Below are 27,011 nucleotides of genomic sequence, written 5' to 3'. Positions count from 1 at the left end.
ATCCTAAAACCATTATAAATATGCTATACATATGGATGCCAGTTTATCTCTACATATTTCTTTTTAAAATGAGGAAAGCATTCGTAAAAAGCTCCTTGGCACACTTTATTTTAGGAAAGCAGATGTTAATTTTTTCACATATCATTTTATGACCAAGTACATGTGTAACGTTGGAAAGCATCCAGAACGCCTCTATTATTTGCTAAATGACTGTTAGTTGAGGCATATTATTCTCTGCATAACCAAGGTATAGGTTATATCAATAAAATAAACATCTGTGATTTTTTACCAGGAGAGGGAAAAAATTAAAGGGTTCCCATAAAAGTGAGAAAAGCATTTGTGTAGGAAGAACACACCTGCAATGGAGTAAATGGGCTATTTATATTGCTCTATGCAAAACAGGCCCTCTCTTGTATACTAGAGATTATTTACTTTGTATAAAATAAGGTTACAAAATTCCTCCATGCTAAAACGTGATTCTCACTGAAGCTTTCACACTACAGTGATAACGTTAACTGGGCACTATTTAAAATGCCTTGGGATGTTATCTAGGCAAGCAATGCTTTAGCACATGGTTTAGCTCGTGGGAATGTGTTACGCAGTTTTCTCCTCTAAGTGTTTAAGTTTGAGAATTCCCATTGATTGCAAGGTTTTCTCTCTCATTACCAAACTATCTTTGAGATATGTTCTTGTTTGTAGTGCGTTACATGAGGACTTGAGTGCATGGGATAAGCCAGGCATAGTACAGAGGCATAATAATTAAGCATATGCAATATTTATAGTTCTGTAATGTTTACTATCAGGAAGGCAAATACAGTCAATTGAGGTTTAACAAATATAGTGTTAGTGACCAAATGTAATGAATCATTCTACATATGTATTTATATATGCACGCGTACACACACACACACACACACAGACGAACATCTAGTTATTAAATTTAACCAAAGCTCTCTGCACCTAAATGCGGCAGAGACAGGCTGTTCCTTTCTGAGTGTTACGCTGTGCAAAGGGGCCAGGGAGGAGGGTTTTAACATAAAATGCTGCAAATATGAAAAATAGGTCACCAATAAAATTGGTCTCAGCATGGAGTGTAATTGTAACAAAATGCTGCTGAGTACAATCTAGGAGCTAGCTGGCTGTGGTAGCACAGTCGCAAACCATCTGGTGTGTATTAAAAGTGGTGCTGTAAAGATTGCTGAAAACTAATGCATTATCAGCTTCTATAAGTGCACAGGGCCTGCAAGCTTTCCATATGTTAGAATATGTAGATCTAGTGGAAAGGAGGGAAAGGTGTCCTATTAATCAGGAGCTTTTCAACGGTGTTTTGCATACTCCTTATGGAAGTTTGTTCCAAAAGAGAAAGAGAGGAGGGGAAAAAATAGAAAGATAGGATCTCTCTTTCTCTTTCCCCCCACTTCTCTAGGAAGAGGATAGGATAGGCAATTGCTGACGTCACTTCACATCAGTGCAGGAAAGTAAATGTTACAGAGGGAAGAGTTCATCTGTTTTTCATCACTTGTGAAGTTTTGCTTTTTTAAAGCTAGAAATAAACTCTCAAGCGGAGATTTCCCCCTTTTTAGCCCGATTCCTATCAGGTCTTTTTGGGCGCGTCCACATTTTCCGGGGGTCCCTCCAGCTCTGTGCCTTGTTCAGTTCAACCCAAGACACTAATCAAGAAGGCAGCACACACACACAAAAATAAACAAACTCCTGAGAGTGAAACTGCCCCATCTACATCCATACGACACCTTTCTGGCAACAGGGGCAGAGGTCTCCTGCGTGACGTTTCTTGAGTCCTGCAACTTTTCTCCCCTTCTCTTCTCTAACTCCTTCTGCACTGGCAGGCGTTTCCCTGGAGTCAGATTCACCTTCCCATTTAGTGATTACTCCCCTAATATACGTTTTCATTTTCATGCCATTGTTCTTGCCTGCAAGAAAACTTTGGCCGCACATTCAAAGCCACTCCCGTCTCCCTTATTGTACAGAGGTCACTTACTCTTTCTCGAAGTTGGACTGTGTTCCTTAATCTTTCTTCTTCCTTCTCCTCTGGTCTTCGTTTGCTCAAACTTTCTTTCCCGTGTACACACAACACTTTGCTACGAGTGCCTTGTGTTGATAAACCTGCTGTTAATGACACCCCAAGTGCAATCAGAAAAGAAGTGAAACTCTTACTTTTTTTTCTTTTAGGCTGCATTCCTCTCTGACCGCTGCCTTCTTTAATGATGGCAGCTATATTTCTTCCCTAGGAGTCATTCGTGGGGATTTTTTTAGGTGGAAACGCGTATCTGCTCGGTTATTTTTGAGCAGGGACCAGTGCCCCATATCCAGAGGCTTTGAGTGAAGTGCAGATTGAGACATATCGGGTTCCCTATAAAAGGATCATTTCATGTGGGAGGTTGGACACAAAGTTTGGACTCGTGACTGGCATTCCTGAGAGACATGCATATTTTAAAACAACAAAGCAAGCCCGAAAGAAGGCTTCGAGGGGAAAAAAAACTTCGAAAGAAGTTACTAAGTGACAAACATCTGTCAACATGGACTAATTTGTACGCTTGCTGTAAAAGTACCTGACTGGTTTTATTTGTAAGTTCAGGGAGTAGCATCTAGTTTGCAGCAAATTGAATGCACACTTTATCCTCGAGAACGTGGTTACAAATGGATTTTTTTTTAGCCAAAATCTGGACGTTTAAAAATCCTTCTGGGTTTTGGCTTTAAGTCAGAACTCCCTCTTTCTGGCTGCTTGTGTAGAATTGTTTCAGTGTTTCAGGAAATATTTTAATCGAAGAATAACCAGGACCCCCTCCCCCAAAAAAGATAAAAAGTAAACACTGGTGCATCCCCTGCTTTTTTTTAACCAATCAGTATGTTTTATCCCGCAGCAAAAAATATCAGCCCTTGTCTGAGCTTAAGTACCAGCAGTAAGAATATATACATGTGTGCAAACCACGGCAATGCTACTTGCTGTATGTCACTAAGGAAAGTAGTAGAACACTTTTAAGACGCTCGCCACAAGTGGTGCAGATGCTAAATATATGCACACATCGCAAGTGCGTTATATGGAATGGAAAGAAGTTTGTACAGCTCAGGGAAAAAACAGGTACGGTCCCTTTTTTTACACTCTGCACCCCAATGAACCAAATGGAAGGTCACTGCACAGAGCCCACGTATAAATCTGTTTCTGCGAGAGATTTGAAGACAAAAGGAGAGGAGGCCTAGTGGTGAGCTGGATATCTCTGTTAGTTGTCAGTGCAGGTCCATGGGCAGGCAGGGAATGCTAATGAGCTTTTGCAGAGCTGGCTGCAAACTCTCTCTCTCTCACACACAGTCTCTCTCGCGCTTTCTCTCATCCACCCACATAGTGTGATCTGAAATACACTCTCACAGAATATCCCTGTCTGCTTCTCACACACAGACACGCACCCCCTCTCTCAGACACATACAGCCTCAGCTCCTACACACACTCTGTGGCTCTGTCTTACACACACGCAGTCTCTCTCTCACACACACGCAGTCTCCCTCTTCTCTCTAAGCACAGGGATCGATAGCTGACCCCATGGTTTGGCCAATGCTTTATTTATCTGGCCGAGCAATGATATTAGCAGCCTTAAACGTTATATACAGCAAATGTCTCCCTAAATCAACAACAATAGGCTAGCTTACAGCAACCAGTCTGGCCTCCCTTAAAGAAGCCCCCTCCCTTCCCTTTTTTACAACTGGGGATATTTTATACCCTGTAGGTTTGGATTTGATCCATTGCTTTAAGCTTGTCGGAGGGTTCTGCAGACAGGGATATGTATATACACTATTATACAGCCATCACTGAGATTACTAACAGTGATTCTCCTGTCACCCAGCCCGCACTGCTTTGAAACACTACTCACATTATCCTTATTTTTCAAAATTGGGATGGGGAAGAAGATACTGTTTCCAATTTTCCTCTTTGTTAATTGTTTTATTTACTAGCAATTACACGTATAAAGCGATTTGATATATTTCATGCAGCGCCTTTGTTTTGCTAATAGAAACCACGTGAGGGTGAGGGGACAATACCATCCCCCCTTCCCCTGCAAGAAGTGCACTTCCTTCTCCAATTATGCCAGTATTTCTATTTTAGTGACCACTGTAGCCAGGTCAGAAGCAATAAACTGGACACAATCACCAAGGTCATAGATTTTACACCGTGAAACCTTACAGCAGCTCCTAGCAATATATTGTACTTGTAACTGACAGGGAAATAAAAAAATGTTTTCCCACCCCAGTCCTGCTTTAATTTGTTTTACAGGTGGTTGCACCTTGCACCAGAGGAACGATGAGAAAACATCCAGCAGGAAGCTCCATTTTTTTTAACCCAGTCCGCAAGCAGGCACCCAGAGAGAGTTAGGAGAAATAGCTGTAATACTGAAGGCACCTGGCCAACTGTAACCTTTCTGATCTCTGCAGTTTTCGCCTTATTCTCCAGCTGTTTTGCGCCGAATGCGCTATGTGATCGGAGGGGGAGACTGAAATATTTAGGAGAGTATTTAAGTCCAGATCCTTCAATGAAAAAGACAGCCAACCAAAGTTGGGAAATGGTTTCCCTGACAAGTAAGGATAATAAATGAGAGGCGCTTTCAGATAGATATCTCAGACGTGAAATTGCGCCCAGCTGGTTGTGTAAGCAAACAAATAGTTTCATGTTAGGGAATCTCGACTTGTGACTTGATGAATAGAACACGACAGAGGTAAATGGCTCTTTAACTCATTTAGGAATAAAACTGTTTGGCTTCCTAAGTAAAAGACATGGTGACGCCATGGATCCTGAGCGAGCCCTTTAACAAGAGTTTGATTAGTTTCCACTTGTGTGCCCATATTCCTCCTACCCCCATTTAAAAAAAAAAACGGTCTTCTCTCAGGAGGAATCATCACGTCATAGATGTTGGGAAACCCGGTAGGTTTGCAAGGTGACAGAACACCGTGCTGGCGAGGAGGAAAATGTTTAAGAAAAGCGATCATTGAACCATTGGAAAAATATTAATTTTCGTTTGCTCTGACCCATGTGATGTAAAACCACATCAAAGCCAATGGCAGCCATGCTCATTAGAAAAGGGTCACTTCTGATTTATTTAAATATTGTTGGGCGCTCATTCCGTTTCTAAACTAAGAATAAAACCGATGTAGATAAACAGGAAGAACGGTGGGGTTGAAGAGGAGATTTGCCACTGCTCCAAATCGCAGATCAAGTAAGTTTCAGGTTCAGGAGTGTAAAACATCACAAACTGGCCTCTTGAATAGTTAAAATGTCCCATGAAACCCGAGGAAGTACCTGCCAGTATATGACCGTGTACATATCAAGAGGGGACCTTGTTTATGAATGTCTCTTCACTTGATTATTGGTAGTGTAACTGGTGGGGGGGAAAATCTCTCTCTATTCCAGCAGGCTGTTCCACAAGGCGGATAATGTGCACTCGCCCTAGTCTAGCAGTTCCTTGGGGAAACTTCCCTGAGCTTCGCCTTTTTGATTTATAAGTGAAGCTTGTGTCTACAACAGTTTAACTCTACTTCAAATAAGCTAAAGTTCTCAGTCGCTCAGTGAGTGTGTTTGTTGAAAAAGGAACGTTTGACTTTCATATGTCACAGGTAATTTTTTTAAAGGAAGATACTTTGGGTTAAGCCCTTTCAAACTGCTAAAATACATTTTCCCTTTGTGTTTGGAGCCAAACAGAGTTTCCTTTGCATTAACCACCGTTGAATTTACTTTTCCTTTAGTACTTTTACCTTTTAATGTAACTTAAAATGACCTCAAGCCATAGGCATTCGTAAAACGCTTTCTCTAATACCCATTATTTATTTCGTACTAAAAGAGTGTTTTTTAAGTAGAGGAGACTCTGCCTCTGCAACGCATTATTTAATTCGCCCCGTTAAGTGTGCAGTAAAATGTACCACTTACAAAGCTTTTTAAATGTCACCTCATTCTGAGGGACTGAAGGGAACTTGAGGCCATCCTTTCCTATCCTGTGAATGTTTCAAATCGCTTTCTTCTCTTCAGGTTAAGGAGATTGACTCAGAACTGCCAAAACTCGACTCACAAGTTGTCTGAGCAACACGAGCAAATATGCTCCCTGGAGTCGTGCAGCTGTGTATTGAAATATATACAGAAAAAAGGGTCAGATACAATTCCCCACTCATATTTAGGACAAGAACAACACCGACCAAACCGTCTCACTTGCACTATTTATTAAAGCTCCCCGAAGAGTCGGAAGTCATCCCGTGACAGTCTACCACGAAATCCTTGCATCAGCTGTGGTTCGACCTACCATTCGGAAACATTTCCAAATATTTATTTGATTGAATAGAAAAGGCTTAATTGGGGAGTGGGAGGAGATCAGCAAGTTAGTGCGATGCCAAAGGTATATAGGTATATGTGTATGTTGTTATCAGGGCTATCTAAACCCCTGCATTCACATAACGTTACACTATTGCTGGGTTTCTGAGTGCTGCTGCTGACAAACTTTTAATGAGCACATCCTGTTACTGTACCGCGGAAAACCAAACACCTTCTTAGTAAAGAAGTAGCCAGTGGCGTACTTTTTTTTGCAGGAAGCAGAGAAACCCCACTGTATTTAACACAACCAGGGACACCATCAAAGCTACGAAGAGGGGTATGCAACGGAGTCAAAGAATAAGTCTAAGTCTAAACAAGACAACACTGGAGAGAAATTTAACTCGAGCTGGTTTTAAAACAGTACATGGTATGTCAGAACAAGTCATCGGAAACTTATGAAGGGACCCTGGCCCTCCTCCACATCAACATTGTAGCATATACTGTGTGACTGTGACAAATGGTACAATAGTTTCGGCAAATATATGAATGCCCAGGAACTTTGAAAGTGGCCAAGGAAAAGGTTCACGACCATAATAAACATTTTATAGTTAACACTTCAGAACACAATACCGTATATCAGCAAAAGTTTAATAAGGGAATTAAAACACTTCTTTCTAATCACATACATGGCAATAACTGCATCTCTTACACCTCATCTAACCTGCAAGTTTCGTGGGCTAGTATTATTCATAAACATGAAAATTAATTGACAAATACGTTTCTGACCTACGAAAAAGTTTATCTGTGTTCATTAGTGGGATAACACTGTAATGAATATATTTACATCTCATTGGAGGGAAGCTAGATCTCTCTTTGCTTCGAGCCACCGGAGCCCCCGGCACCCATCCTACCAAAAACAATGATCAAGGATTACTTTCAGTATTTCCAAGTGCAGAGAGTCTGTGTTCAGTGTCTGCCTTTCCCTTTTCTCTCTTTCAGAGAGGCTGGCGTTCCCTCTCTCTCTCTCTGCCTGGGGAAGTCAACCAGGATGAGGAACAGAGCTGTTGCCTATTAGCGCTCATGTGAGTTGGGAAGAGAAAGTATTTGCGACTAATTTTCACCCTTGTGTGCCCAGGGTTACAATAATCATACACATAGCGGCTACTAGGGAGACAGCCTGAGTTTCCATATTGAAATTGACTTTACCCCCATAGAATGTCTGTCCGCAATGTTGATTATGCAGCTATAAATGCTGACTGTCTAGAATTGCTCTCGCTTCGGATCTGCTGCGCCTAGACTATTAAAAAACCCCAAGCGAGTTGAATTGAAGGATCTTGTTGATGCAAAAAAAAAATCTGGACAGTAAATGAAAAGAAAACCATTGCCGATCACTCCTCAAATTGAAAATCCTGCCTCATCCGGGTTTGTTTGGGGGGGGGGGGCGCGGGAGGTGTGTGTGTGTGTGTGTGTGGGGAAGTTATTGTTAAAAGATCCAGCTTTATTAATACGTTAAGAAAGAGCTCCCTTGGCAGTATGTGTTCTTACAGCTCCGTCTCAGATCCTATAAAACATTAATGCACTGAAAGCTGCTACAGAGATCAGCACCACCAGTTAGAAGCACTGTGAAGCCTTCACCTTCGAAGGGGCTCCATTATGGAAAAGATTTTTTTTTTATTTAAAAAAACGGGGCTTTTGCAAACCTCTCAAATTTTTGTTTTATAGAGTTACAGCACAATAATCCATGTAGGATGTGTGTATGTGTGTGTGATACACGCATATACACACACACACACACATATACACCACGCAACGAACAAACCTCCAGTTAGCTTTCTGTATTAATGGGATGGGCATACCCTTTACCTTTAGTGACTGGAGGAGAGAAAAACAATAACACCGATCCTTTCAGCAGAAGATAGCAAATGCCTAACACAATCAGACCACTCAGTGTTGGGTCTTTGAAGTCTTGGGAAAAACCCCACCAAGCTTTTAACAAACGAATAACAGGCAAAATGACTACAGTATACCTTATATTGCACATCACTGCACAGTGCTGGTAGAATACAGTGACTCCAAACCTTGCCAGTGAATTCTACAAGGAAATAGCACTGTGTAAACTTAGCAGAAGCTTCAACTGACAAGAAAGGTGTTTCAAAATGCGTTGACCAGGGTAGATGCACTTAGCTTTGGGATACAATCGCAGATAAATTGATTCATCTATGATATTGAACTGTTTGTGTTCGCATCTGTCTCTTAAATCCTAAACTTACACAATCAAATCGGTTTTGGAACACTGTGTGTTTTATACAACTTTGTAGCCCCCTTAAAAGTTTTTTTAAAAAGTTCTCCCATTTAATCCCACTGGAAGTTAAAAGCGAGGGAATATACGTTTGTCAACTCTGTTGGCATGGTCAAGCAACAAGACTAATGATTTTTTTTTGCTAAATTCTTTTATTTTTGTTTAAATTCTCACTTCAATTTTAATTCTTGAAGAACAGCTTCGACAACATATATCGCACTCATTATAAGAAGCAAAGGGTTATATCAAAAATTATTAGTATAGAATCACAGGAAACCTGGTTTGGAACCAGAAAAAAATACAAAACAGATATAGATACATAGACACAGGACAATTGTTTTTTATAATTATTTGGAAAATGTTATTTTCCCCTAATTCTTGTTTCTTTTTTCTTTATGCGCATACGATGTTTTAAATTTTACCAAAAAATGAAAATAAAGACTAATATTTTACAAAATGAATAACAATGTTCGTGGTAAGTGTTTGCATGTGTGTTTTCTACACAAGATTCAGTTCAGCGTCAATATTTTTTGTTTGTTTCTGTACAGAATATATCCACATCAGTCCACAATAAATCCTGGAAGATCCATTATTCTCCTTCTGGTTTTATTAAATTTCCCTCGGTCCTTTTTCCAAAATTTTCCACAGACACAAGGTCCTCTCTTTTCCTTTCAAACATGGTCACAGATCTGATCCTACACGAGTCTTTATTTTTTTTGTTTATTGTCTGCTTTCCCCCCCTCTCTGCACCCCAACTTTACTCGGTTCGTATATTTCTGTTTGTGTTGGTCCTCAGTGTCTCTATGGGGGTGTTGGCTGTGCTCTAGGAACACTGGATAGACATGTAAGGCCAGTTGAAGCTGCTCCCAGATAGTAACATATCTCTGATGAGGGTTTCAATGGGGGTTTTACCTACCAAGCGGACGAAGAAGAGCTGCTCGATGACTGAGGACGAGACGGTGCGCAGGGAAGGCAGCCTCAGGAGCAGTTTGCCGAAGCGACTCGGCTGGTTGGGGTACTGGCTCCTCACATATTCCTCCAGGGCGCATTGAGATTTCTCTTGCAGGCTCTCGATATGGGCAGCATCTGACAGGCCACAGGCATCTGCCCAGGCAGCCACACACCGGGAGGAGACAAGGAGGGGAAACAGTTAGTTACTCAGTAAGCAAGCGAGCAAACAGCGCACAAACACAGGCACTAAATACACCGTCCCACCGCCCCTTCCAACCATAACACCCCCCCCATCAGCACCCAGGCAGGGCTAGCCAGGCAACCAGACCGACAGACATAGAGACGCGCAGGCAAAACCTCCCTTTGTGTTTCCTCCGCCACCTTGGAAATAAATAATGTAAGACGCTGTGTGCGTGTGTGTGGGGGATCTGAAGCCATACAGCCAAACCACTGCAACCTGTCCTCTGTCAGCAGACTATCAGCCTCTGAGAGGGGAGAGAGAGGAGGAACGGGGCTATTATGCGCATGGTTTTGTTTTAATCTACACACTGATGAGTGTTGTACCATGACTACAACTCAAACACATAGCCAGGAGAGCCATTGTTTGGATTTATACTAAATGTGGCCTGCATCTATGCTTCATGCTAAATAAATACATACATTGATTGATTCATTCAAATACGCCGAGTTTCTGGACATAGTTGGAAATCTGAACAAGTCAAAATGCTTTCGCAGTATGGGCTTTGGAGTCCCTTGCCCGGAATCTGCAGTGCAATGCCAAAGAGAAGGGCTTAACTGCTCTCTGTAGCTGGGAGCAAGTAATTGAAAATAGGTCACATCTTTGTAAACTGTATAATAATCTAAGAGGAATATGGCTCAGTGACTCCAGACTGTGCTAAGCAGACATCTGCAGCTATCAGCCACAAAGCTGGAAGCGGCTGCAGTGCATGAGCATTACCTAAATGTAACCATATATGTGCATTTTTCATATATATAGCCAGAAGAATATCCTTCAGACCCGGCAGAACGATGCGATCGAGGCAACTGCATATTAATATGAGAACATAAACTGGAATCTATCTATCTAGCTAATCTATTTATCTAATCATCTAAAATTCCAAAACAGCGAATTATGGTGTATCAGCTGATTCGCTGAGAGACTTGCTCAGGAAACTACCGTCAGTGAAATGTAATGGATTTGCCCCTATAGTTCAAATATCCACATTGTTACGTATATTAATAATAAATATTTTTAAAACATAAGGCTCACAGACGAGCAGTCAGTTGCAGTGTGGTTTTACCATAGATCAAAGCCAGGCTTTACTAATACATAGATCTGTATATGAATTAATGCATGTTAATAGCCCCAAAAGGACATTACAAAATTGTGAATGTAAATTTATGACCCTGGAAAGACACAACAAATTATTCAAAGCAAAAATCTCTGGCAATTGGATTTTTGAAGTATATGTCTTCCTATTTCAAAAACTGAATTTAAAAAGATTTCTGAACACCTTCATCTACCATACTATGGCCTCGAGCAAAAATACAAATAAAACAAGCTATGATTCAAGAACTTCTGAGGATAAGAACCTTTGACCTGAGCTACGGACAAGGCATCCCTCAGATATACTATTATCCAAGCCAGACTGTTTTGCTAATCCATACTGTACCTTTAATGCAGTGTTATTTTGCAACATCTAAAGCACCAGGCTGCAATATCTATATCTATACCTATATCAAAAGAATAGGCCTGTTCTCGTTTGAAATATAAATCAAAAACACAGTCCTGTTCATATGCTGATTGCCACAAATCACACTCCATATTTACATATATCTTGGTATTTTACATGTATCATCTGCTCATTATGCAATAGGATCCCATTCAACTTCCAAACAATGCAAAATGAAAGGGTCTTACTGATAGCCCAGCAGATTTTTTTAGGCCCCATATGTCAGACCCTTAAGGTTAGTAAAATATTTATCAGATATTTACGGTAAGTGCACCTACAATGCAGAGTCACTGGACAATCAAGACTGGGAAGTTACTTGATAGAAATACGTTAAAAAGGGGGAAGAATACGTCTTAGATTTTGTATTACGCACAGAAACATTTCCAATTTTCTAATGCAGATAATATCTACTCTGGCTTAATTATTTGAAATGCCCCTGGCATATGCGTTTACTTGAATTGTATTTAGCACCCTTAAAGTTTATTTCCCAACCGCTTAAAACAAGATTTAAAAAATTAAACACTACATGGTATAAAACCGATTAGATTATTGAGTCCGGAGAAATGGAATATGTGTAAGAAGTAATGCAACACATATTTACCATCCGTGAATTATATCTCAGTTAATAAAGGGAGGGCTAACGTGGAAATTCTGTGTGTCTCACTTTTTATATGGCAATGTGTCAATAAGGGAGCGCTCAATATTTCTTCCTGCAGTCTATGGGAAAGAAATTATGTAAATAAATAACCATTACTGTTCAGTACACGCCAGTCTTATCCTTTGTAGTACAGGGAATGTATTTCATGTGATGCATTCAGAAGAGTTTAGTGTTCAGAAAATATAGATGTAATCAGCTGGCGTATAACTAGAAATCAAAGTTCTTATTGCGCTGCAAATAGATTTATTGAATTTATGTTATTTTGTCTGGTCGTGGAAACTTTCATTTAGAAGAAACACGTAGGTGTATAAATTAATAAAGTTTTTTTTAAAGAGTAGTACGTTTGGGTCACGACCTAGTTCTTGGACGATGTCCAGAATTTTAAAGATTAAATATACTATCCGGACCCCAAACGTAAAAAACACACCAGGATAACCTCACGCCAGCTTTAAATACTCAGTGCTTAGTAAACTGCTTTGGACAATATGTCTAAAAATGTCTTTTCCATCACTCAAAGTTTGCTTAAAAGTTGGATGACTTCGAGAAAGGCTTCCCATGAATTCCCCTCTGGCTACCAATCAAAACAAGTTTAGTCAAAAGTGGAAATGTGTGTTTGGGGGTAAGCGAAGGGGGTAAATTACTACTGACAGCTGTATTTTCATCTTCTAATATGCCCCATGCTATTCTGCTGCAAAATAATATTATTGTTCCATTCCTAAACCCCATTCATCGCTTTAGTCAATTGCTGGAGCAAGCTCCTCCCTTGGTAAATATTTCATTATATACTTGAATACATTACTATTCATATAGAAAGAAGGAGTTAAAAAAAACCCACCAGTTACACATCTAGCCTAGGTCCAGAATTTGGGGGGAAAGATGGGGAAAACCCACTCTTCATTTGGGGCAAACGCCTTTCAGGTGTCTTTTGTTTTAATAACCACTAACCACCACACCAGTTCTCCCTCTATTTTAGAAAAAAAATTCTTCAATAGGTGTTTAAAAACAGAAAGATTCTCAGAGCTTGGTCTGTTTACTGATGAACGTTCTGAAATGAGTAAGCATGGAATGTAAGTCTGCAGACAGACTCGAGTTAAATCAGGCTGATAAATGCTGCCCAGTCGCTTTGTCACCTTTGAAAAACATGTTTCCATCAAGAAGACTTATTAAGATAAAATGCATTAAAATGTCGAGCTGGCTAATCAGTAAATCTCCCATTTGTTTTAAGATCTGTACTTTATCCTTCGCAAAGAAAGATTCCTTCCAACACTACAAGACTGCATTTGCACTGAAAGTAAAAGGGGGCAGTCAAAGTACATGTCTGACCACCCTGCATACAAATTAGATACTCCTGTCTAAATAAATTATCTGATGTTCAAATCGATATTAATACTACATTTGCTACATTACAATAGTGTGCAAATTTAAGAGTCATTTTAATACCATGTAAATACTATTTTTCATGCATGAAAGGCAACAAATATTGATGGATTATAAACTGCTTACTGTTAAACAAGGCCTTTGAACGATTTGCCATCTTTGTTCGAGAATGCTTTTAATTTTGCTTCGGCCTAGTTTCAAGTTAGATTTATTACAACTGTTTATTTATTGCTAAATGGGAGGAATGGTTCAAAAAAGGAAAAGACAGACAGAAAAAGAAAATAACATTGAGAGGCTTCTTATATTGCTTTGTTTATATTTCCTATGTTTTCCGAAAATTGTTCGTCTTTGATGTTTATATATTTCACTCTGGAAGGTTACAATAATAAAAGATGTATTATAGTCTTACAGGCTACAACCAGAACACTTCAAAGCGAAGTTAATACACCTTCCTGCAAGTTAATTTGAACCATCTATCATGAGAAAAATTGTTAACATGCTTGCATGCATGTTACCACCTCCTACACTTAATTTGGTTTTTTTTTCCCGGCAATCTGTTAAAATTCCAATATTTCTGAGGTTTGCATAGCAAAAAGATTTCCCTTTAGGCTGGTCAGCTGGTACATAACCCTCTCCCCCTCCCCCGCAACTTGCTGTTTCTATTGTTGGGGTTGGTTTTTGGTGGGTTTTTTTTTTGTTGTTTTGCTTTTCTCTTTTAGATCGAATCCATTTTTTACGATCCTCAATAACCTCTGCAACTGCAAACGTGAATGGTTTCCGATAAGGGAAAATCAGGCAGCAATAAATCAGTATTGTTTATGATTTATTTGTGCTTATGCACTCCTTTTAACACTCTCGGGGAGAACCTCCTTACCAGTTAAAGTACCACAAGAAACCCTGATCCCTCCTCTCTCCCTCGCAGGCTCACAGTCACTCTCATACCCGCAGATAGCTGGTAATATTTCTCTTTTTCCCACCTCCCCACCCCGCTATCCAAGGAATCAAGGAACACAAACTCTGGCAGTGGAGATAATGGAATATAGTGTGTATAGAACTCCAGCTTTCTACAGCTCTTCCCATAAACGTGGGAGCCACATTGATTTGCAAATCGAGTGGGTTTTATTAACCTAACCCCAACCCAGCCTGGCTTGTCGGGGTGGGGGGAAGCTGGGAGGTTTGACCCTATGATTTTGCTCTTGCTGTTGCCTAGTGATCTCTTTCGCCTTCTCCGACCTCTCCCCTCAGCTCCCCCCATCCACTGCCCTTGGCCTCTCTCCCCGGAACACACTCACCTGATGTGAAGAGGACGATGGCTTTGAGGCAGCTGTACTCCGCCGAGTCGACGTGCAGGGCCTTGAGCTTCTCCACCTGCTCTTGGAAGATGCGGATGTGGTCCATGAAGGCCACCACCCGGTCGGCGGACATGGGCGAGGCGTGCAGGCCGGCGGCGGCCAGCAGAGGGGCCACATGCAGGGGCATGGAGCACTGCGCCGCGTTGAGCACAAACAGCTCGCTCCAAGTGAGCCGCAGCAGGGCTACCTGGTCGGTGATCTGCAGGTCGGGGAAGAAGGGGATGTTGCGGGCCCACTCGACGGCGCTGAAGAGCAGGCGGGCGGCCAGCTCGCAGATGTTCTCGATGCCCATGATGTTGTTGGGCTGCATGCACTGGCTGCCGTAGCGCGAGGTCGGGTAGGGCTCAGCCCGCAGCAGCAGCGAGATGTATCCCGACAGATAGCAGTGGCCGTTCAGAGGGTCCCCGTTGGTCAGCGCGTACTGGCCTGGGTTCGGCTGGGTTGGAGGCATTCTTCCTCGCTGAACCGCTGACAAAAAGAAAGAGAAAAGGAGAGGAAATGTGCATCCAGGAGGCTTGCAAACATCGCCTAACACGTTACAGCCGATCCGGAGACAATGCAGGGCTTATTCCCACAGACACACACACACACACACGTACAGAGAGCTATAGACAGCATATACACATGGAGCAGTGTATACAAAACAGGCTGCATCTCCTTACCCTCAGCCCTTGTACAGGCATCCCGGCCCCATCACCAGCACAGCCAAAAAAATAAAATAGAATACAAATTACAAATAAAAAAATCCCAGCCAAAACAACGAGACAATCCACCCTCCCTCCACTCGCAGCAAAAGGAAAGCAACCAGCAAAACACAAATAAAAGAAATCCTCCGGATTGTAGCGTGGTGTCTGGGGTAAAAATCCCAGCAATCTGGCACAAATATAGGTACCATAGCTCTTTCTTATTTCCCAGTCCATTGTCCAAGGACCATGTAGATTTACAAGCAAATTGTTTTTTAAAAAAACAAATGTGTTCATATTCTTCAAAAATACCATCCAATTAGCCTTAAAACTGGATCAGGTCATAGCCCCCCAGCTAATCACTTCTAACTTTTTATTACACGGAGCAAGCATCCGATACGTGCCCAGCAAAGTTCTCACTGATAGAAGGAAGAGAAAGATTAAATATTCGAAAGGGGGTAGGGGGAAGGGTCTGAACTTACAGTAGCCAAACATTAGTGAAAAAATGCGATGGTTTAATTAATATCTTTGCTGCGCTGTTGCAACTGCAAAAGCCTGTAGACAGCTTTGCCCACTGAATGCACAAGCTTGCAACTGCAAAAACACTGGATTCATTAACCATCTCAATACAAAACGTAAGCATGCTTTGAGTTCCAAAAGCTGACCAAAGTTTTTTTTTTTTTTTTTTTTTTTAGTATGTGTATGTTTTACTTCATCAGTGTCAGTGTTCTGAACTGCATGCAATGTAAACAAAGGTAATTCAAGGAGAAGATACGGCTACTGTGGTTTATTATTAACACACATCTATATATAATTTATCTTTTCCAGTTTAGAGCGTGCAATGTTTTCGTAACTTTATCCATTATTACAGTATTGATGAAAACCTAAATTCCAACTGAGACCTCAAAAATCTAAGTGGCTGGACTCTTTTTTCACCTCTCCGCCTAATTATAGTTTTAAACTTGGCAGTTATTTTTCAATTAAATGAAAACACAATTCTAAGTTTGCTTTTTTTCCCAGACGCTACAAACAGCTCCCTGAAGCTACAAATGAAGTCGTCATATGTGCGAGCTCTTTCATATCTGAAAGAACTCACTTTCTAGTGGCATATAAAATATAATTTTAAAACTAATTAAAGAAGTAGTAATCCCCACTCCACAAAATTGACTGTTTCGCTTCTTTGCCTATGAGACATCTTTAACGATAGTCACAAGATGAACTTTAACTGTAAACTGCTAAATATATTTAGAAAATATAGTACAGCCAGTCTTGCTACAGGAAAATGAGACATATTACAAGGAAACATCAGAACTACTCTGAAAAACAGCATTTGAAACGGTGGGGAGCTCCTGCCAGAAACAGAGCATGTATTATGCGAAAATCAGAAGGATCTGTAAATATGTTGTAAATTGTAATTTGTATGCAGTATTTAAACAGAGGGTGGAGTTTGATGGAGAAATAAAATGAGCAGCATGCTAAAAAAAATGACAGGACTCTAAAAACATGGTTCGGTCACAAACTTTCCTTTGAGAGCATGGAGTGAAAAGAAGGCCAGGTCTTGCAAGAGGCAGACTCTACCATACTGGCAAGCATAAGAAAGCTGAGATACAGTAGCATATTTCTCCCCCTTCCTTTCTCTCTCCCCCTTCCCCCCACTTACACGTCTTTCATCTTTCTTTCAGGAAAGATGATGGTGGAAATGGATCTACTGCGAAGTGTTGTGGGGTTTTAAAATTTTATATATGGAAAGAGGGAGGGGAAATAGAAGGAAACCCATCTTGTAAAGAATGATGTCCCCGCAGCCTCATGCCAACAATAGACAAAACCACATACACACAGAGATTATACTAGTGATATCGGAGAAATAATAAATATTTAGTGACTGATCATCATAATAAATTCCCATCCCAGTGAGCAGAGAAGGGAAGTGTGCGGTGGTGGTGGTGTTGGGGGGGGGGGGAGGAAGAGGAGGAGGGCATCAGCGCAAACCAAAAGCCTGCGAGCAAAGCTGTAGATAGATTGCAAACATACACCCCGAGCTACAGAGAGAGGGAGAGTAGAATAGGGAAGAAATATTCACCTTCCCGCCTCATGCCCACTTTGAGGCACTTCTTGAGGCGGCAGTACTGGCACTGGTTGCGGTGGTGCTGGTCGATGGGACAGTTCCTGTTGGCACGACATGTGTAAGTTAAGTTCCTGCGGACGCTCCTCTTGAAGAAACTTTTGCAGCCCTCGCAGGTGAATTGGCCGTAGTGTTTGCCGCTGGATTTGTCCCCGCAAACCACGCACTCGATGTGCTGCTGGCTCTGGCCCGAGCCCTGCTGGTTCTGGCCCTTGTCCCCGGCCGTGCCCGGGGTGGAAGGGGGTCCCGGCTGGCTAGGGGTCTGCGGGGTGTGCGGGGCCGCCGAGGCCGCTTGCTGCTGCTGATCCCGGGCCGGCTGAGCTGCTGGGTTGGGGCCGCTCGGGTTGCCCCCGGCCACGTCTTCCTGCGGATCTCGCCAGCTGCTAACTACCATTGCCATATCTCGGGCCCAAAAAGTGCTGGGGAGCGGAGCTTCTCGCGGAGGGCTGCAGGGGAGAGGAGGGGGGCGGGGGGGAGTGGGTGGCTCGGATTTGGGGGAGAGAGGAGAGAGAAGGAATCTTGCCTGCCTCTGCTTCAGCTGCTGCTGCTGCTGCCCTTGTGCTGCTGCTGCTTGGAGCTGTTTCTGCCGTTTTCTTTCTCTTTATTTTTGCAACCCCCTCCTCTCTCTCTCTCTCTCTATGTGGGGGGAAGGGAGGGATGAAGGATTTTTTGGTCCCCCCTCTTTTTTTTAAATATGTTTTTTCCCTCAAGTTGCAAAATGAGAAGCGCCCGGCCGGGCTGCGGGGAGAGGCATGCAGGAGAGTCGCACTGGGGAGGCGATCGGTGGATAAACACACACACAGCGCGCACCCGCCACACAGTCCGAGCGCTAGGAGTGCAAAGGATGTGCAGACATAGAGGAAGCTGGAGGAGGAGAAGGAGGAGGAGGAGGTCTGTGCTGCCGCCGCCGCAGCTCGCTGCCGGGGCCCGGCCGGTGCTGATGCCGCTGCTTGTCCCCAGTTGCCGCCGCCGGCGCTCTGGGCTCTTTTGGGGGCGCAGGCCTGGGCGAGGATGGTGGAGAGAGAGAGAAAAAGGCTGCCGATGATCAGGGGATAAAAGTGTCCGGGGGCCAGGTCCAGGGCAAAACGCAGTCAGCCATTCAGGAAACCAGTCTTGGGAAACGCGATCGAGGAGGGATTGAAGATTAGACAGTTTGATGTTGTTGTTGCTGTTGGCTGTTGTTTCTCTCTCTCTCTTTCTCTCTTTCTCTCTCTCTCTCTTTCTTTTTACCAAAGAAATACAAAAGCAATTGGATGTGACTAATTCGCAGAGGAGACGAATTCACGGCGAAGTGTAAAAAAATAGAATATGAATAATAATGGCACACACAGAAAACGAGAGATCCAAAGTAGGTCGAATAAATAAATCCTCTTCTTTCCCTCTTTCTTGCTCCTTCCTTCTTCTTCGGTTATAATACACGATGCTGGTTACGAAAAATCACTGGAGCTCGCCGGGAAAATGTTTTCTCTTTTTTGCTCAAAAAAAGTATTTCAGATAAAAACTCATCAGCCAGGACCAAAAGCCTCCCCCAAAATAAAAAAAAATTAGACAATAATGGAAAAAAATGATGATATTAGGATATGAAAGCGTCCTCTCTCTCTGGGCTGCTGCTGCTTCTTTTTTCCTTTTTTTTTTTTTTTTTTTTTTAGTTTCACCTCTCTCTTCTTCTGCAGGAATGAAGCGAAAGACACTAGGAGGAAGGGGAGAGAAAAAGAAGAAAAGGAAGGAGAAGAGGGAGCTGAAGAAAAAAAAAACCTAATAGAATATGCAAGAAAGGGGGGAGAGAGAGAGAGAGAGAGAAAGGAAGAGAGAGAGAGAGAGAGAGAGAGAGAGACCCAAAAATGAATGCGTTTAAACGGGAAGACTAGCAGAGCAATGTTTCCGAAAGGGGGATCTGCGCGAATGTCTGTATATAGTGAACTTTGACACTACTATTGAAACTGACACGTTTCTATGGAGATCGCTGCCTTATATGGAGCTCATGTCAAGGAGCCAAGAGAGGGGCTGCCGGCAACTGATAATCAAAGGCGACTGACTGGTCAGAGCCCTGAATTGGGGGGAGAGAAAATGGGAGGCTAAGGTTAGCCAAGCCTCCTTCACTCCATTGGTTAAGAGCCCCCCCCCTTTTTTTTTATTCTCTGCTACCTACTGACTGGATTGGGGAATGAAGGGGGGGGGAGAGAGAAGGGGATTCTTCTGACAAGCACAATTTACATTGAGATCGCCCTGCGCTGCTATTTACTTTGAGACCTGATTAGTATGAGTCGTCTATGGTCATACACACTCACACACGCACACACATCAAAAGGACGGGTGTGTGTGTGTGTGTGTGTGAGGAGGGGGAGATGCATTGCGATAAGGGAAAGGGGAATTAAAAGGAAATTATTTTGGCTCATGCTGAAAAGTTTTGGGGTTTTTTTTATTAATTAGATTTCTGTATGTTTCCAATTGAAAAACCTTATTAAAAATTTTTATTACTGAAAGTAAAAAAAAATTGTTTTGTGTAACACACACACACATATGTAGTGTAATAATATATACATATACCCACTAATATTGCTTATTTATATAATAGAATATAAATATTATATAAATAAATATATATATAAAAATTAACTTCAACTGCTTTTTTTCTATAGCACGGTGCTGGTTCCCATTTATTACCTAAAATACTCTTCCTCCTTTGATATTTTTAATTACGATCAATGACACTGGTGGAATTCTCGGTGTCGTAAAATGAGAACAGAAATCAACACTTTCCCCTGGAAGGGTTACTATTAATTATGATGAGGATTACACTTTCCAAGGGTCCTTTTCCAAGGCTTTTTATACCACCAGCAATGCTTCAATAATTATTAATAAAACAAAAGTAAGTTCCCGTTTTGTTGTCTGGGAAGATCAATGCTGGTAAACGAAAGTCCCAGGAAGAGAGAGAGAGTGAAGGTTGGAGTATGTATGGGCGGGGGGGAAGGGTTGCTCTTTCTCTCTTCCAACTGTCGAGTAGTGGAATCGCTGGATCCGGCTGCCATCTAGCGGACAGGAACCGAGCCTAGTCGCTTCAGCCCAGCAAAGTCCCCAGCGCCTCTTTCCTCCTCAGTGCACAAAGCCCGTGCCTTTTCTAAAGCAGCAGGGCGCCACAAAACCTTCTCATTACTTTTTTCAAAATAAAGAAGCTGCTTTGGGGCAACAAACCTTCTTTTTAATTGTCTACCCCTTCTAGCCTCCTGTCTCCCATCCCTTCTTCCATGCAACGTCCCCTTATGTGCTAGGTTTTAAACGCGCTAGGGTCGAGTGTCTGTGTGTGACGAAGAAAGAAACTGCACGAACTCCCCTTAGCTCATATCAAAGTTTTAAATCAGTTTGGAAATCAAGCAAAACCTGCAAGGACAAGGGGAATGTGAAATATTACGGAAGCTGTTTTTAAAAAGATATTCCATTCATTACAAAAAAAAAGCCTTAGATGCGGCTTGATAATGATTTTATTTTCCGTCAAGCCCACAAATGTAAAATTTTTGAGCCAGTTTGAGAGGAAGATTTCTAAAATCAGAATAAACGGTTTGTTTTGTCCTGAAATAATGAAGAGATTTTCAATGAGTCCCCTGGCCAAGCCGCCCCTATTGTATATTGCATTGATAAAAAGGATGTTATTGACTATGCAACAGTGGGCTCCTTTCCTCTCTCTCCCTCTTTCCAAATAAACTCTCGCTCCTTGCTCCTGGTCAGTGAAAAGGTGAAACGAATAAGATTAAACCAGACAAAAAACGCAAACTCTGTATGTATATCATCCAGATTTTACTCCCCAGACTGCGGAGAGACAGGGAGTGAAGGAGGCAGAGCAAGGCACAGAGAGAGGGAGAGGGAGAGTGAAAGAGAGCCAGAGAGAAGGTGGACGAACCCAGCAGCTTGTGCCCTGTTCTTCCTTGAAAAGGTTTCCTCGGAACCTGGATCGCTTCAGCTGGCACCCAGAACCCCGGCCCAACCAGGCTTCACCAGGCAAGTACTGCTTTTTCTATTCGGTGTTTCTAATGGGGTTAACATGGGACGCAGCGTCTGTCTCCATTTCATTGGAAACCCATTGTGAATGAGTTACAGTAGAACAGTACTTTGCAAGGATAACTTTTGCTTCTAGCATCCAGGCTGCTTTCCGGAGACTCGTCAAGCAACCCAGCTTGAGAACATGGCCCTTTATTTCTATATTTCAGGCATATTGATTCTGATTGTAGGAATTACAGATGGGAGATATTTATAGCCTCCAGTTTTAAATATTTTCTTATGAGACCTGTTTTTTTTCTATTCAACACACAGACTCAAAGATATGAGCGTGTAGCGATATACGCACTTCCCAGTAAGATAACACACTTGTGTTTACCTATGTGTATCTTCGCAAATATTACAGACACAACTGATGTAGCAGAACTTCTACTTCCAGCGATGTTGCTGGGATGCCTGCTAAAGAAATTTAAGCGTATTAATAATGCTCTTGTTTTTCACGTGCTCTATTTGTTATTTGATCACCTAATGAAAAGATCGATGGCAGCTTGTTTATTTGGGAGATAATGTCAACAGATTAAAGGGACGGCACCAATCGGATCCCACTGACCTGAGAAACAGACTACAATAAGAAGAAAGCAAAAAACAACGCAAATTGTTCTGTTTCAGAGATGTATTTTTACTCCAGAGATGTAGTTGTGCGGATGGTGATGATCATTTTCTGAGAAAGAATCAATTACCTATGTATTCTAAAAGAAGATACTTAAAGGAATTGGGAAACCTGCTTTTGTGCTGGTTTGATTCCTGACGAAAGTCCAGTCTCCTCTGAACCGTTGTGTGAGACTTGGGAAGTAGTGAGCTGGGACGAAGTGAATCGATCAATAAAAGTAGTCTCATTCCTCTGATGTCCAAGTCAAAACAAGATTAACTTGACAAGATGCAGTTCCACCTCCGACAAATTACAATAAGACTTAAAAATGGGGACAACTCAAATGTAATTTGGAAATGAGCTTTTACTGTTAACTTGCCCTATGCCACATACCAAATGGCCAGAGCAGACCACGATGCAACAACAATGTAACGCTAGGACTTTCTCAAACGTAACCTTCTTTTGACACATTAGAGTTCACTTTCATTAGATGAGAGCACAGTTTGGAATGTTAGGGGCTGTTGTCCGGTGAAACACAAAAATGGACTCCGTTTTACGTTCTTCTTTTGCTTCTGTCTACAGACTTGTATCTTCCGGAAACAAAAGTTCAGTATCTAGCTCGGTTGTGAATCTGTAACAAATCTTAAAAGCTATTTTAGGGAAAAAATGTGTAGAACACAATAGAAACGCTATTTTATAAGAGCCTGGGTACGGGAGAAAATAACGTGAGCTGGGAGGTGAGTTCTAGAGATATCTTTATTCTGTATGTCCTAAAATAAATGTTAAACACATGCTTCTTCTGCTAAGCCTCACAAAGATATTTTGATATGTATATGTATCCTCCGGGCACACACAGAGGCAGGATTGGGGACAATACCTATATGCTACCATGAGACACAATGAGCAGTTCTCATGTAAAATATCTATTTGCCTTTAGCAACTGTTAGGACGTCTGATTAACTCTTGTTCTGATAAGAAAACACATTTTAAACCTATACAAATGCCGTGTTGAAAATCCTTTAAAATGCACATGATCTCCCCTTTCATAGATATACTTCTAACATACTCAGAGACCCCTATTCAATGGATGCCTTGAATTCTACACTCTGAGTGCACATAGCCGAATAACTCCCCAATCCTGTACTGAGCTGTTTTGCCGACGAATCAGTTAATACATTCTGAAAGCTACTGACAAACCGTGTCTGATACCGTCTGGTACACGGTCAGTCAGTTCATATTCATGGTGCCGTTCATAGTACCCTACTTCCCTTTCCTGGCTGCTTTGTGAATGTAATTGTAATGGAAACATTTCCATTTCTTCTTCTCCTGCAGCCACAAGCTGCTTCTTTTTGCCAGGCCAGGTTGCCCCTTTGCTGTAACCTTCCCCAGACTAGGACTCCGCTCAGATTCCAGCTGGGCCGGGCCTCTTGTGTTAGCTGTGCCAGGCTGAGGCCAGGCCTGTAGAAAGAGGCGTGCCCAGCAGGACCTCCTCTACCAGTAGCTGGGCTGGGGCCTTTATTCTCAGCCATGCTAGGCAGTTTTTAACTGTGCTAGTTCTTTTAATAGTATAATAAAATATGTATCCACCAGACTTTGTTTTTATAACAGAAAATTGTTCCTTGCTTTGAAAAGTAGTTTTCAGTGTATTATAATGACCTTTGCATACAACTGGTGGCTTCATAGTCCATTGCTGGTTACTTGTCACTTTATTATTAGGCCGTAGCTCTTAACTTGCAGTCAAACGGCAGCACCTACATGTGAAATTCTCTCCCTCCTTCTCTGTGTGTACTATGGTTGCATATACCCAGAATTTATTTACAAAGCCTTTTCCCCATTTCTAAAATACTCAGTGAGGTGTGATATTCTGAGGACACATTCCCAAGTCACACTTAAAACTGATTTCTGAATGCCTCCACCTGTCTGATCATCCCTTCTTGTACTTTGTTAAATCACACTGAACAAAGATGGCCTTGGGAAAAAGGAAACAAACAACCACTCAAACCGTTATTTACACTCTGTAGAAGAGCCCTGACCAGCGAGATATTACAAAATAAACAAACCACTTTTTGAAGTTAAAAAATCCCAATCAAGCAAAAAATCATGAGCCAGTTTAATGCCAGCCTGCACCAGAAATAGCCAAATTCAGGTGGCCAAACCATGTGAAGACAGGGTGAAAAAAGGTCAGTAGCTCTAATCTATCAGTACAGCTTTTCACAGGTTTCCTTTTAAAGGTGCTTTATCAATCAGTCTCCACTGGCATGTTATTAACTGAGATAAACGTAATTCCTCCCTTCTCCCTAAATTCCCTTAAAATTATTTTAGACATTGTTGGCATAAAGTGGAATGCCAGCAAAACACCCCCCAATCTGCCGTCATTGCAATCTATCCAGTAACCAACATTCATTTTAGCTTGTTTTTGTCATTTGTTAGCTATCAAAAGTTCCGCGGTTGACTGCCAACCTGAAACCAGGGCACTGAATCACACCTTTGCTCTCTCTCTCTCTCTCTCTCTCTCCAGTTATCCACCCAGACATTAGATCACAAAGAAATGCTTCAGTATACTGAAAGTCCGCTTTGTAATATATGTGCATGAATGTAAGGTGGAAAAACCTATATCGAGGGCCACTTGTCTCACAGGGTAAGGGATCCTGACAATGTTTGAGCAAACGAGAGGAAAGAAAATTGATGACGTCTTGATGCAAATCAAACCTTTCTGTATAAGGGAAATCTGGGAATCATTTCGCGCACACTAGTGAATCCAGAATCAAATATTTACTTTCGGCACAAATAAAGCTGCGGTGATCTGAGTGCCTGAAGCCAAAAGAAACAAATGTGTACAAAGCCATTAACACGAGACACTACATTGAAACCCCTCTGACCATATTTTAAACTCTTGACTTCTGTTAAGGATGAATGTGGTGTTCTTTATAATTCCTACAAGTAAAATGGGATAGGCTTCTGATGCAAAGTTGACGTTTGGAAACGAGTTTGGAAGTTGTTAGGTTGTCCTGACAATACAGTCAACTGCCCTATATAATCATCTGTCTTAATAGTTACCTGTCAAAGCTCCTATTTCTTTTACTGCAGGGATTAGTCCAGCACACGTGGATTTGAGTCGGACTTCTCACAGACTAAGGTCTGTTCGAATAACTTGAAGTATTTAATGTCACTTTTCTCCTTGCCTAGAAGATAAAACACTGTAAAAGGGTTTTGCTCAGGAAATACAGGAGTGCTGCTGGGAACAAGAGTAATGATACAATCATGTTTACCCCATCATAAGGTTGATCTCAGTAATAAACCTTAGCATTTTCACTTAAACTGTCAGTAGTAAGATATGTTTATTACAGAGTATTCTATCGGTGTTCAGAGGGATGGTATATTTTTAGGCAAAGTTTAAATGAAATAGAATAAACGTAACAAATCGCTCAAGCAGACCGCATCCAGCTGTAAATAACTGTTAGATATTTTATCATGCTAAGTGTATTTTATGTACACTTTTCTGGGGAATTAAGAACAGGCAGATTCAAAGCTGTAGTTAATAAAGTATACAAAATTACATGATCCTACCAAACTGGGTTAGAGTTATATGTTTTATTGTTAATCCCTTGCACTGAATCTTCTGAAGCTGAAAGGGGAAAGGAAAGGGCTTTTGTCCTAGTTGATCCTTGGCTATTCTGGGGCTCAGGTTGGTGTGAAAGGGACGAGGAGGTCACTTGAAATCTCCTTTTATCTACTCTTATTTTCTCTCTGGATCAGCAACTTTGAATAGACACCATCTAATCGCTCGTCATAGAAGGAAATTCTGGGAGCCACGAAAATGCCTTTACTCTAGAACTGCATATGTGAATGTGGACACACACACGGATGCGTGTGATGTGTGTATATGCATGGGTGTAGATAGGTACTGTGTTTGTATGTGTACGTACATTCTGTACAACATCCACATCCACAGATACGTACATGGAATTTTACGTTTTAAACTGACCGTTCCAATTCCTGTGGCCCTAATTTGTATGCTTTCTGTCCTTTACGACTGTTTAGAGACAAGGAATGTACTCATCAGAAGTAGATATAACATGGGTGTAGACTTACGGTAGGAAATATTTTTTACAATACAGACCTGTCCCAATTTTAAACTCGTAATGACCCTGGCGGTTGAACTGATAGTCCAGGAATGGGACTGCAGCTATATCGTTATGATAATAACATGTAATGACAGTCAACAATTATTTTAAATCACAGATTTGTGTGTGTGTGTGGATGTGGCACTGCTTATTAATTTTGCCAGGACACTGAGTAAATCGGAGACAGACATGTAAATGGGAATATGAGACATTTGTGAATGAAGCTTTTCTTCCACAAATACATATAACTGCCTGTCTGAAGTTGAGCAATTAACTACTGTTTATTGAGCTGACAATTTGTCTAGCAAGTCTATTGTGTTAGCTGAAACTGAAGTTGTTGTTTTTTTCTTTTCCAAACATTGTTAAACTCTCTCAGATTTATTTGTAAAAGGCCAAAGAAAAATATTAACAAAATGCGTAGTTGTTAGAAAATAGAAAAGCTGTGCTATGGAGGTGGAGAAGCTTCCAATTCTAAGCAAAGAACTATGTCAGCTGCTCCCAACCCCTCAGATATTCGCATTTCTTTCTGTGTCCAGGATGCTTTAGCTGTAAATTCCTTTAAGTATATACTTTGTTACTAAGGCTACAAGTTCCATCCCAACACGCAAATCTTCTACTTTGCAGAGCCAACTCAGCCCTGGGCAGGAGTCCTGACTTGAGAAACCTACTTCAAACTCCTTGGAGTGCCTCTCTGCTAAATACCTGCTGAAGTCTGCTGTTTAAAATGAAGGACTAAAGAGCCCTCCCCCTCCCCCGCTTCAAATGATAC

At 41.6% G+C, this 27,011-nt stretch overlaps 1 protein-coding gene and 1 long non-coding RNA gene across 5 annotated transcripts in view; one reads left to right on the top strand and one right to left on the bottom strand.

Moving 5' to 3' along the window:
- Positions 1-8,622: 8,622 nt before the first annotated feature.
- NR2F1 (nuclear receptor subfamily 2 group F member 1) lies at positions 8,623-19,498 on the bottom strand. Of its 2 annotated transcripts, none has more exons than XM_032802761.2 (3): positions 17,438-19,498; positions 14,615-15,142; positions 8,623-9,707 (listed from the first exon to the last, which is right to left on the bottom strand). In XM_032802761.2, exons 1-3 carry the CDS (start codon positions 17,877-17,879, stop codon positions 9,427-9,429), a joined length of 1,251 nt encoding a protein of 416 aa, XP_032658652.1. In that variant the 5' UTR covers positions 17,880-19,498; the 3' UTR covers positions 8,623-9,426. The 2 variants fall into 2 exon arrangements, with proteins under 2 accessions (XP_032658652.1, XP_032658654.1); XM_032802763.2 differs by lacking the exon at positions 17,438-19,498 and adding an exon at positions 15,567-15,918 and having other exon boundaries at positions 8,630-9,707.
- A 1,634-nt stretch (positions 19,499-21,132) lies between these two features.
- The window catches only part of LOC142046982 (uncharacterized), a 66,413-nt gene continuing 60,534 nt past the window's right edge, over positions 21,133-27,011 (top strand). For all 3 annotated transcript variants that reach the window (XR_012656104.1, XR_012656103.1, XR_012656102.1), the window contains exon 1: positions 21,133-21,472. This is a non-coding gene — a long non-coding RNA (uncharacterized LOC142046982). The remainder of the gene's footprint in view (positions 21,473-27,011) is intronic.

Source organism: Chelonoidis abingdonii, chromosome 6 (assembly GCF_003597395.2).
Source record: "Chelonoidis abingdonii isolate Lonesome George chromosome 6, CheloAbing_2.0, whole genome shotgun sequence".
NCBI classification, from domain to species: Eukaryota; Metazoa; Chordata; order Testudines; family Testudinidae; genus Chelonoidis; species Chelonoidis abingdonii.
The sequence above is the reverse complement of the archived record's forward strand: the minus strand, read 5'-3'. Positions and strand labels throughout refer to the sequence as shown.

What these genes read in the sequence shown, in the direction of transcription:
- NR2F1 (XM_032802761.2), bottom strand. Translation starts at nt 17,879, where the DNA reads ATGGCAATGGTAGTTAGCAGCTGGCGAGATCCGCAGGAAGACGTGGCC. An exon ending in AGTGGGCATGAGGCGGGAAG is followed by an intron (nt 15,143 to 17,437) that starts GTGAATATTTCT and finishes TCTTTTTGTCAG; the next exon opens with CGGTTCAGCGAGGAAGAATG. An exon ending in CATCGTCCTCTTCACATCAG is followed by an intron (nt 9,708 to 14,614) that starts GTGAGTGTGTTC and finishes CTGCCTGGGCAG; the next exon opens with ATGCCTGTGGCCTGTCAGAT.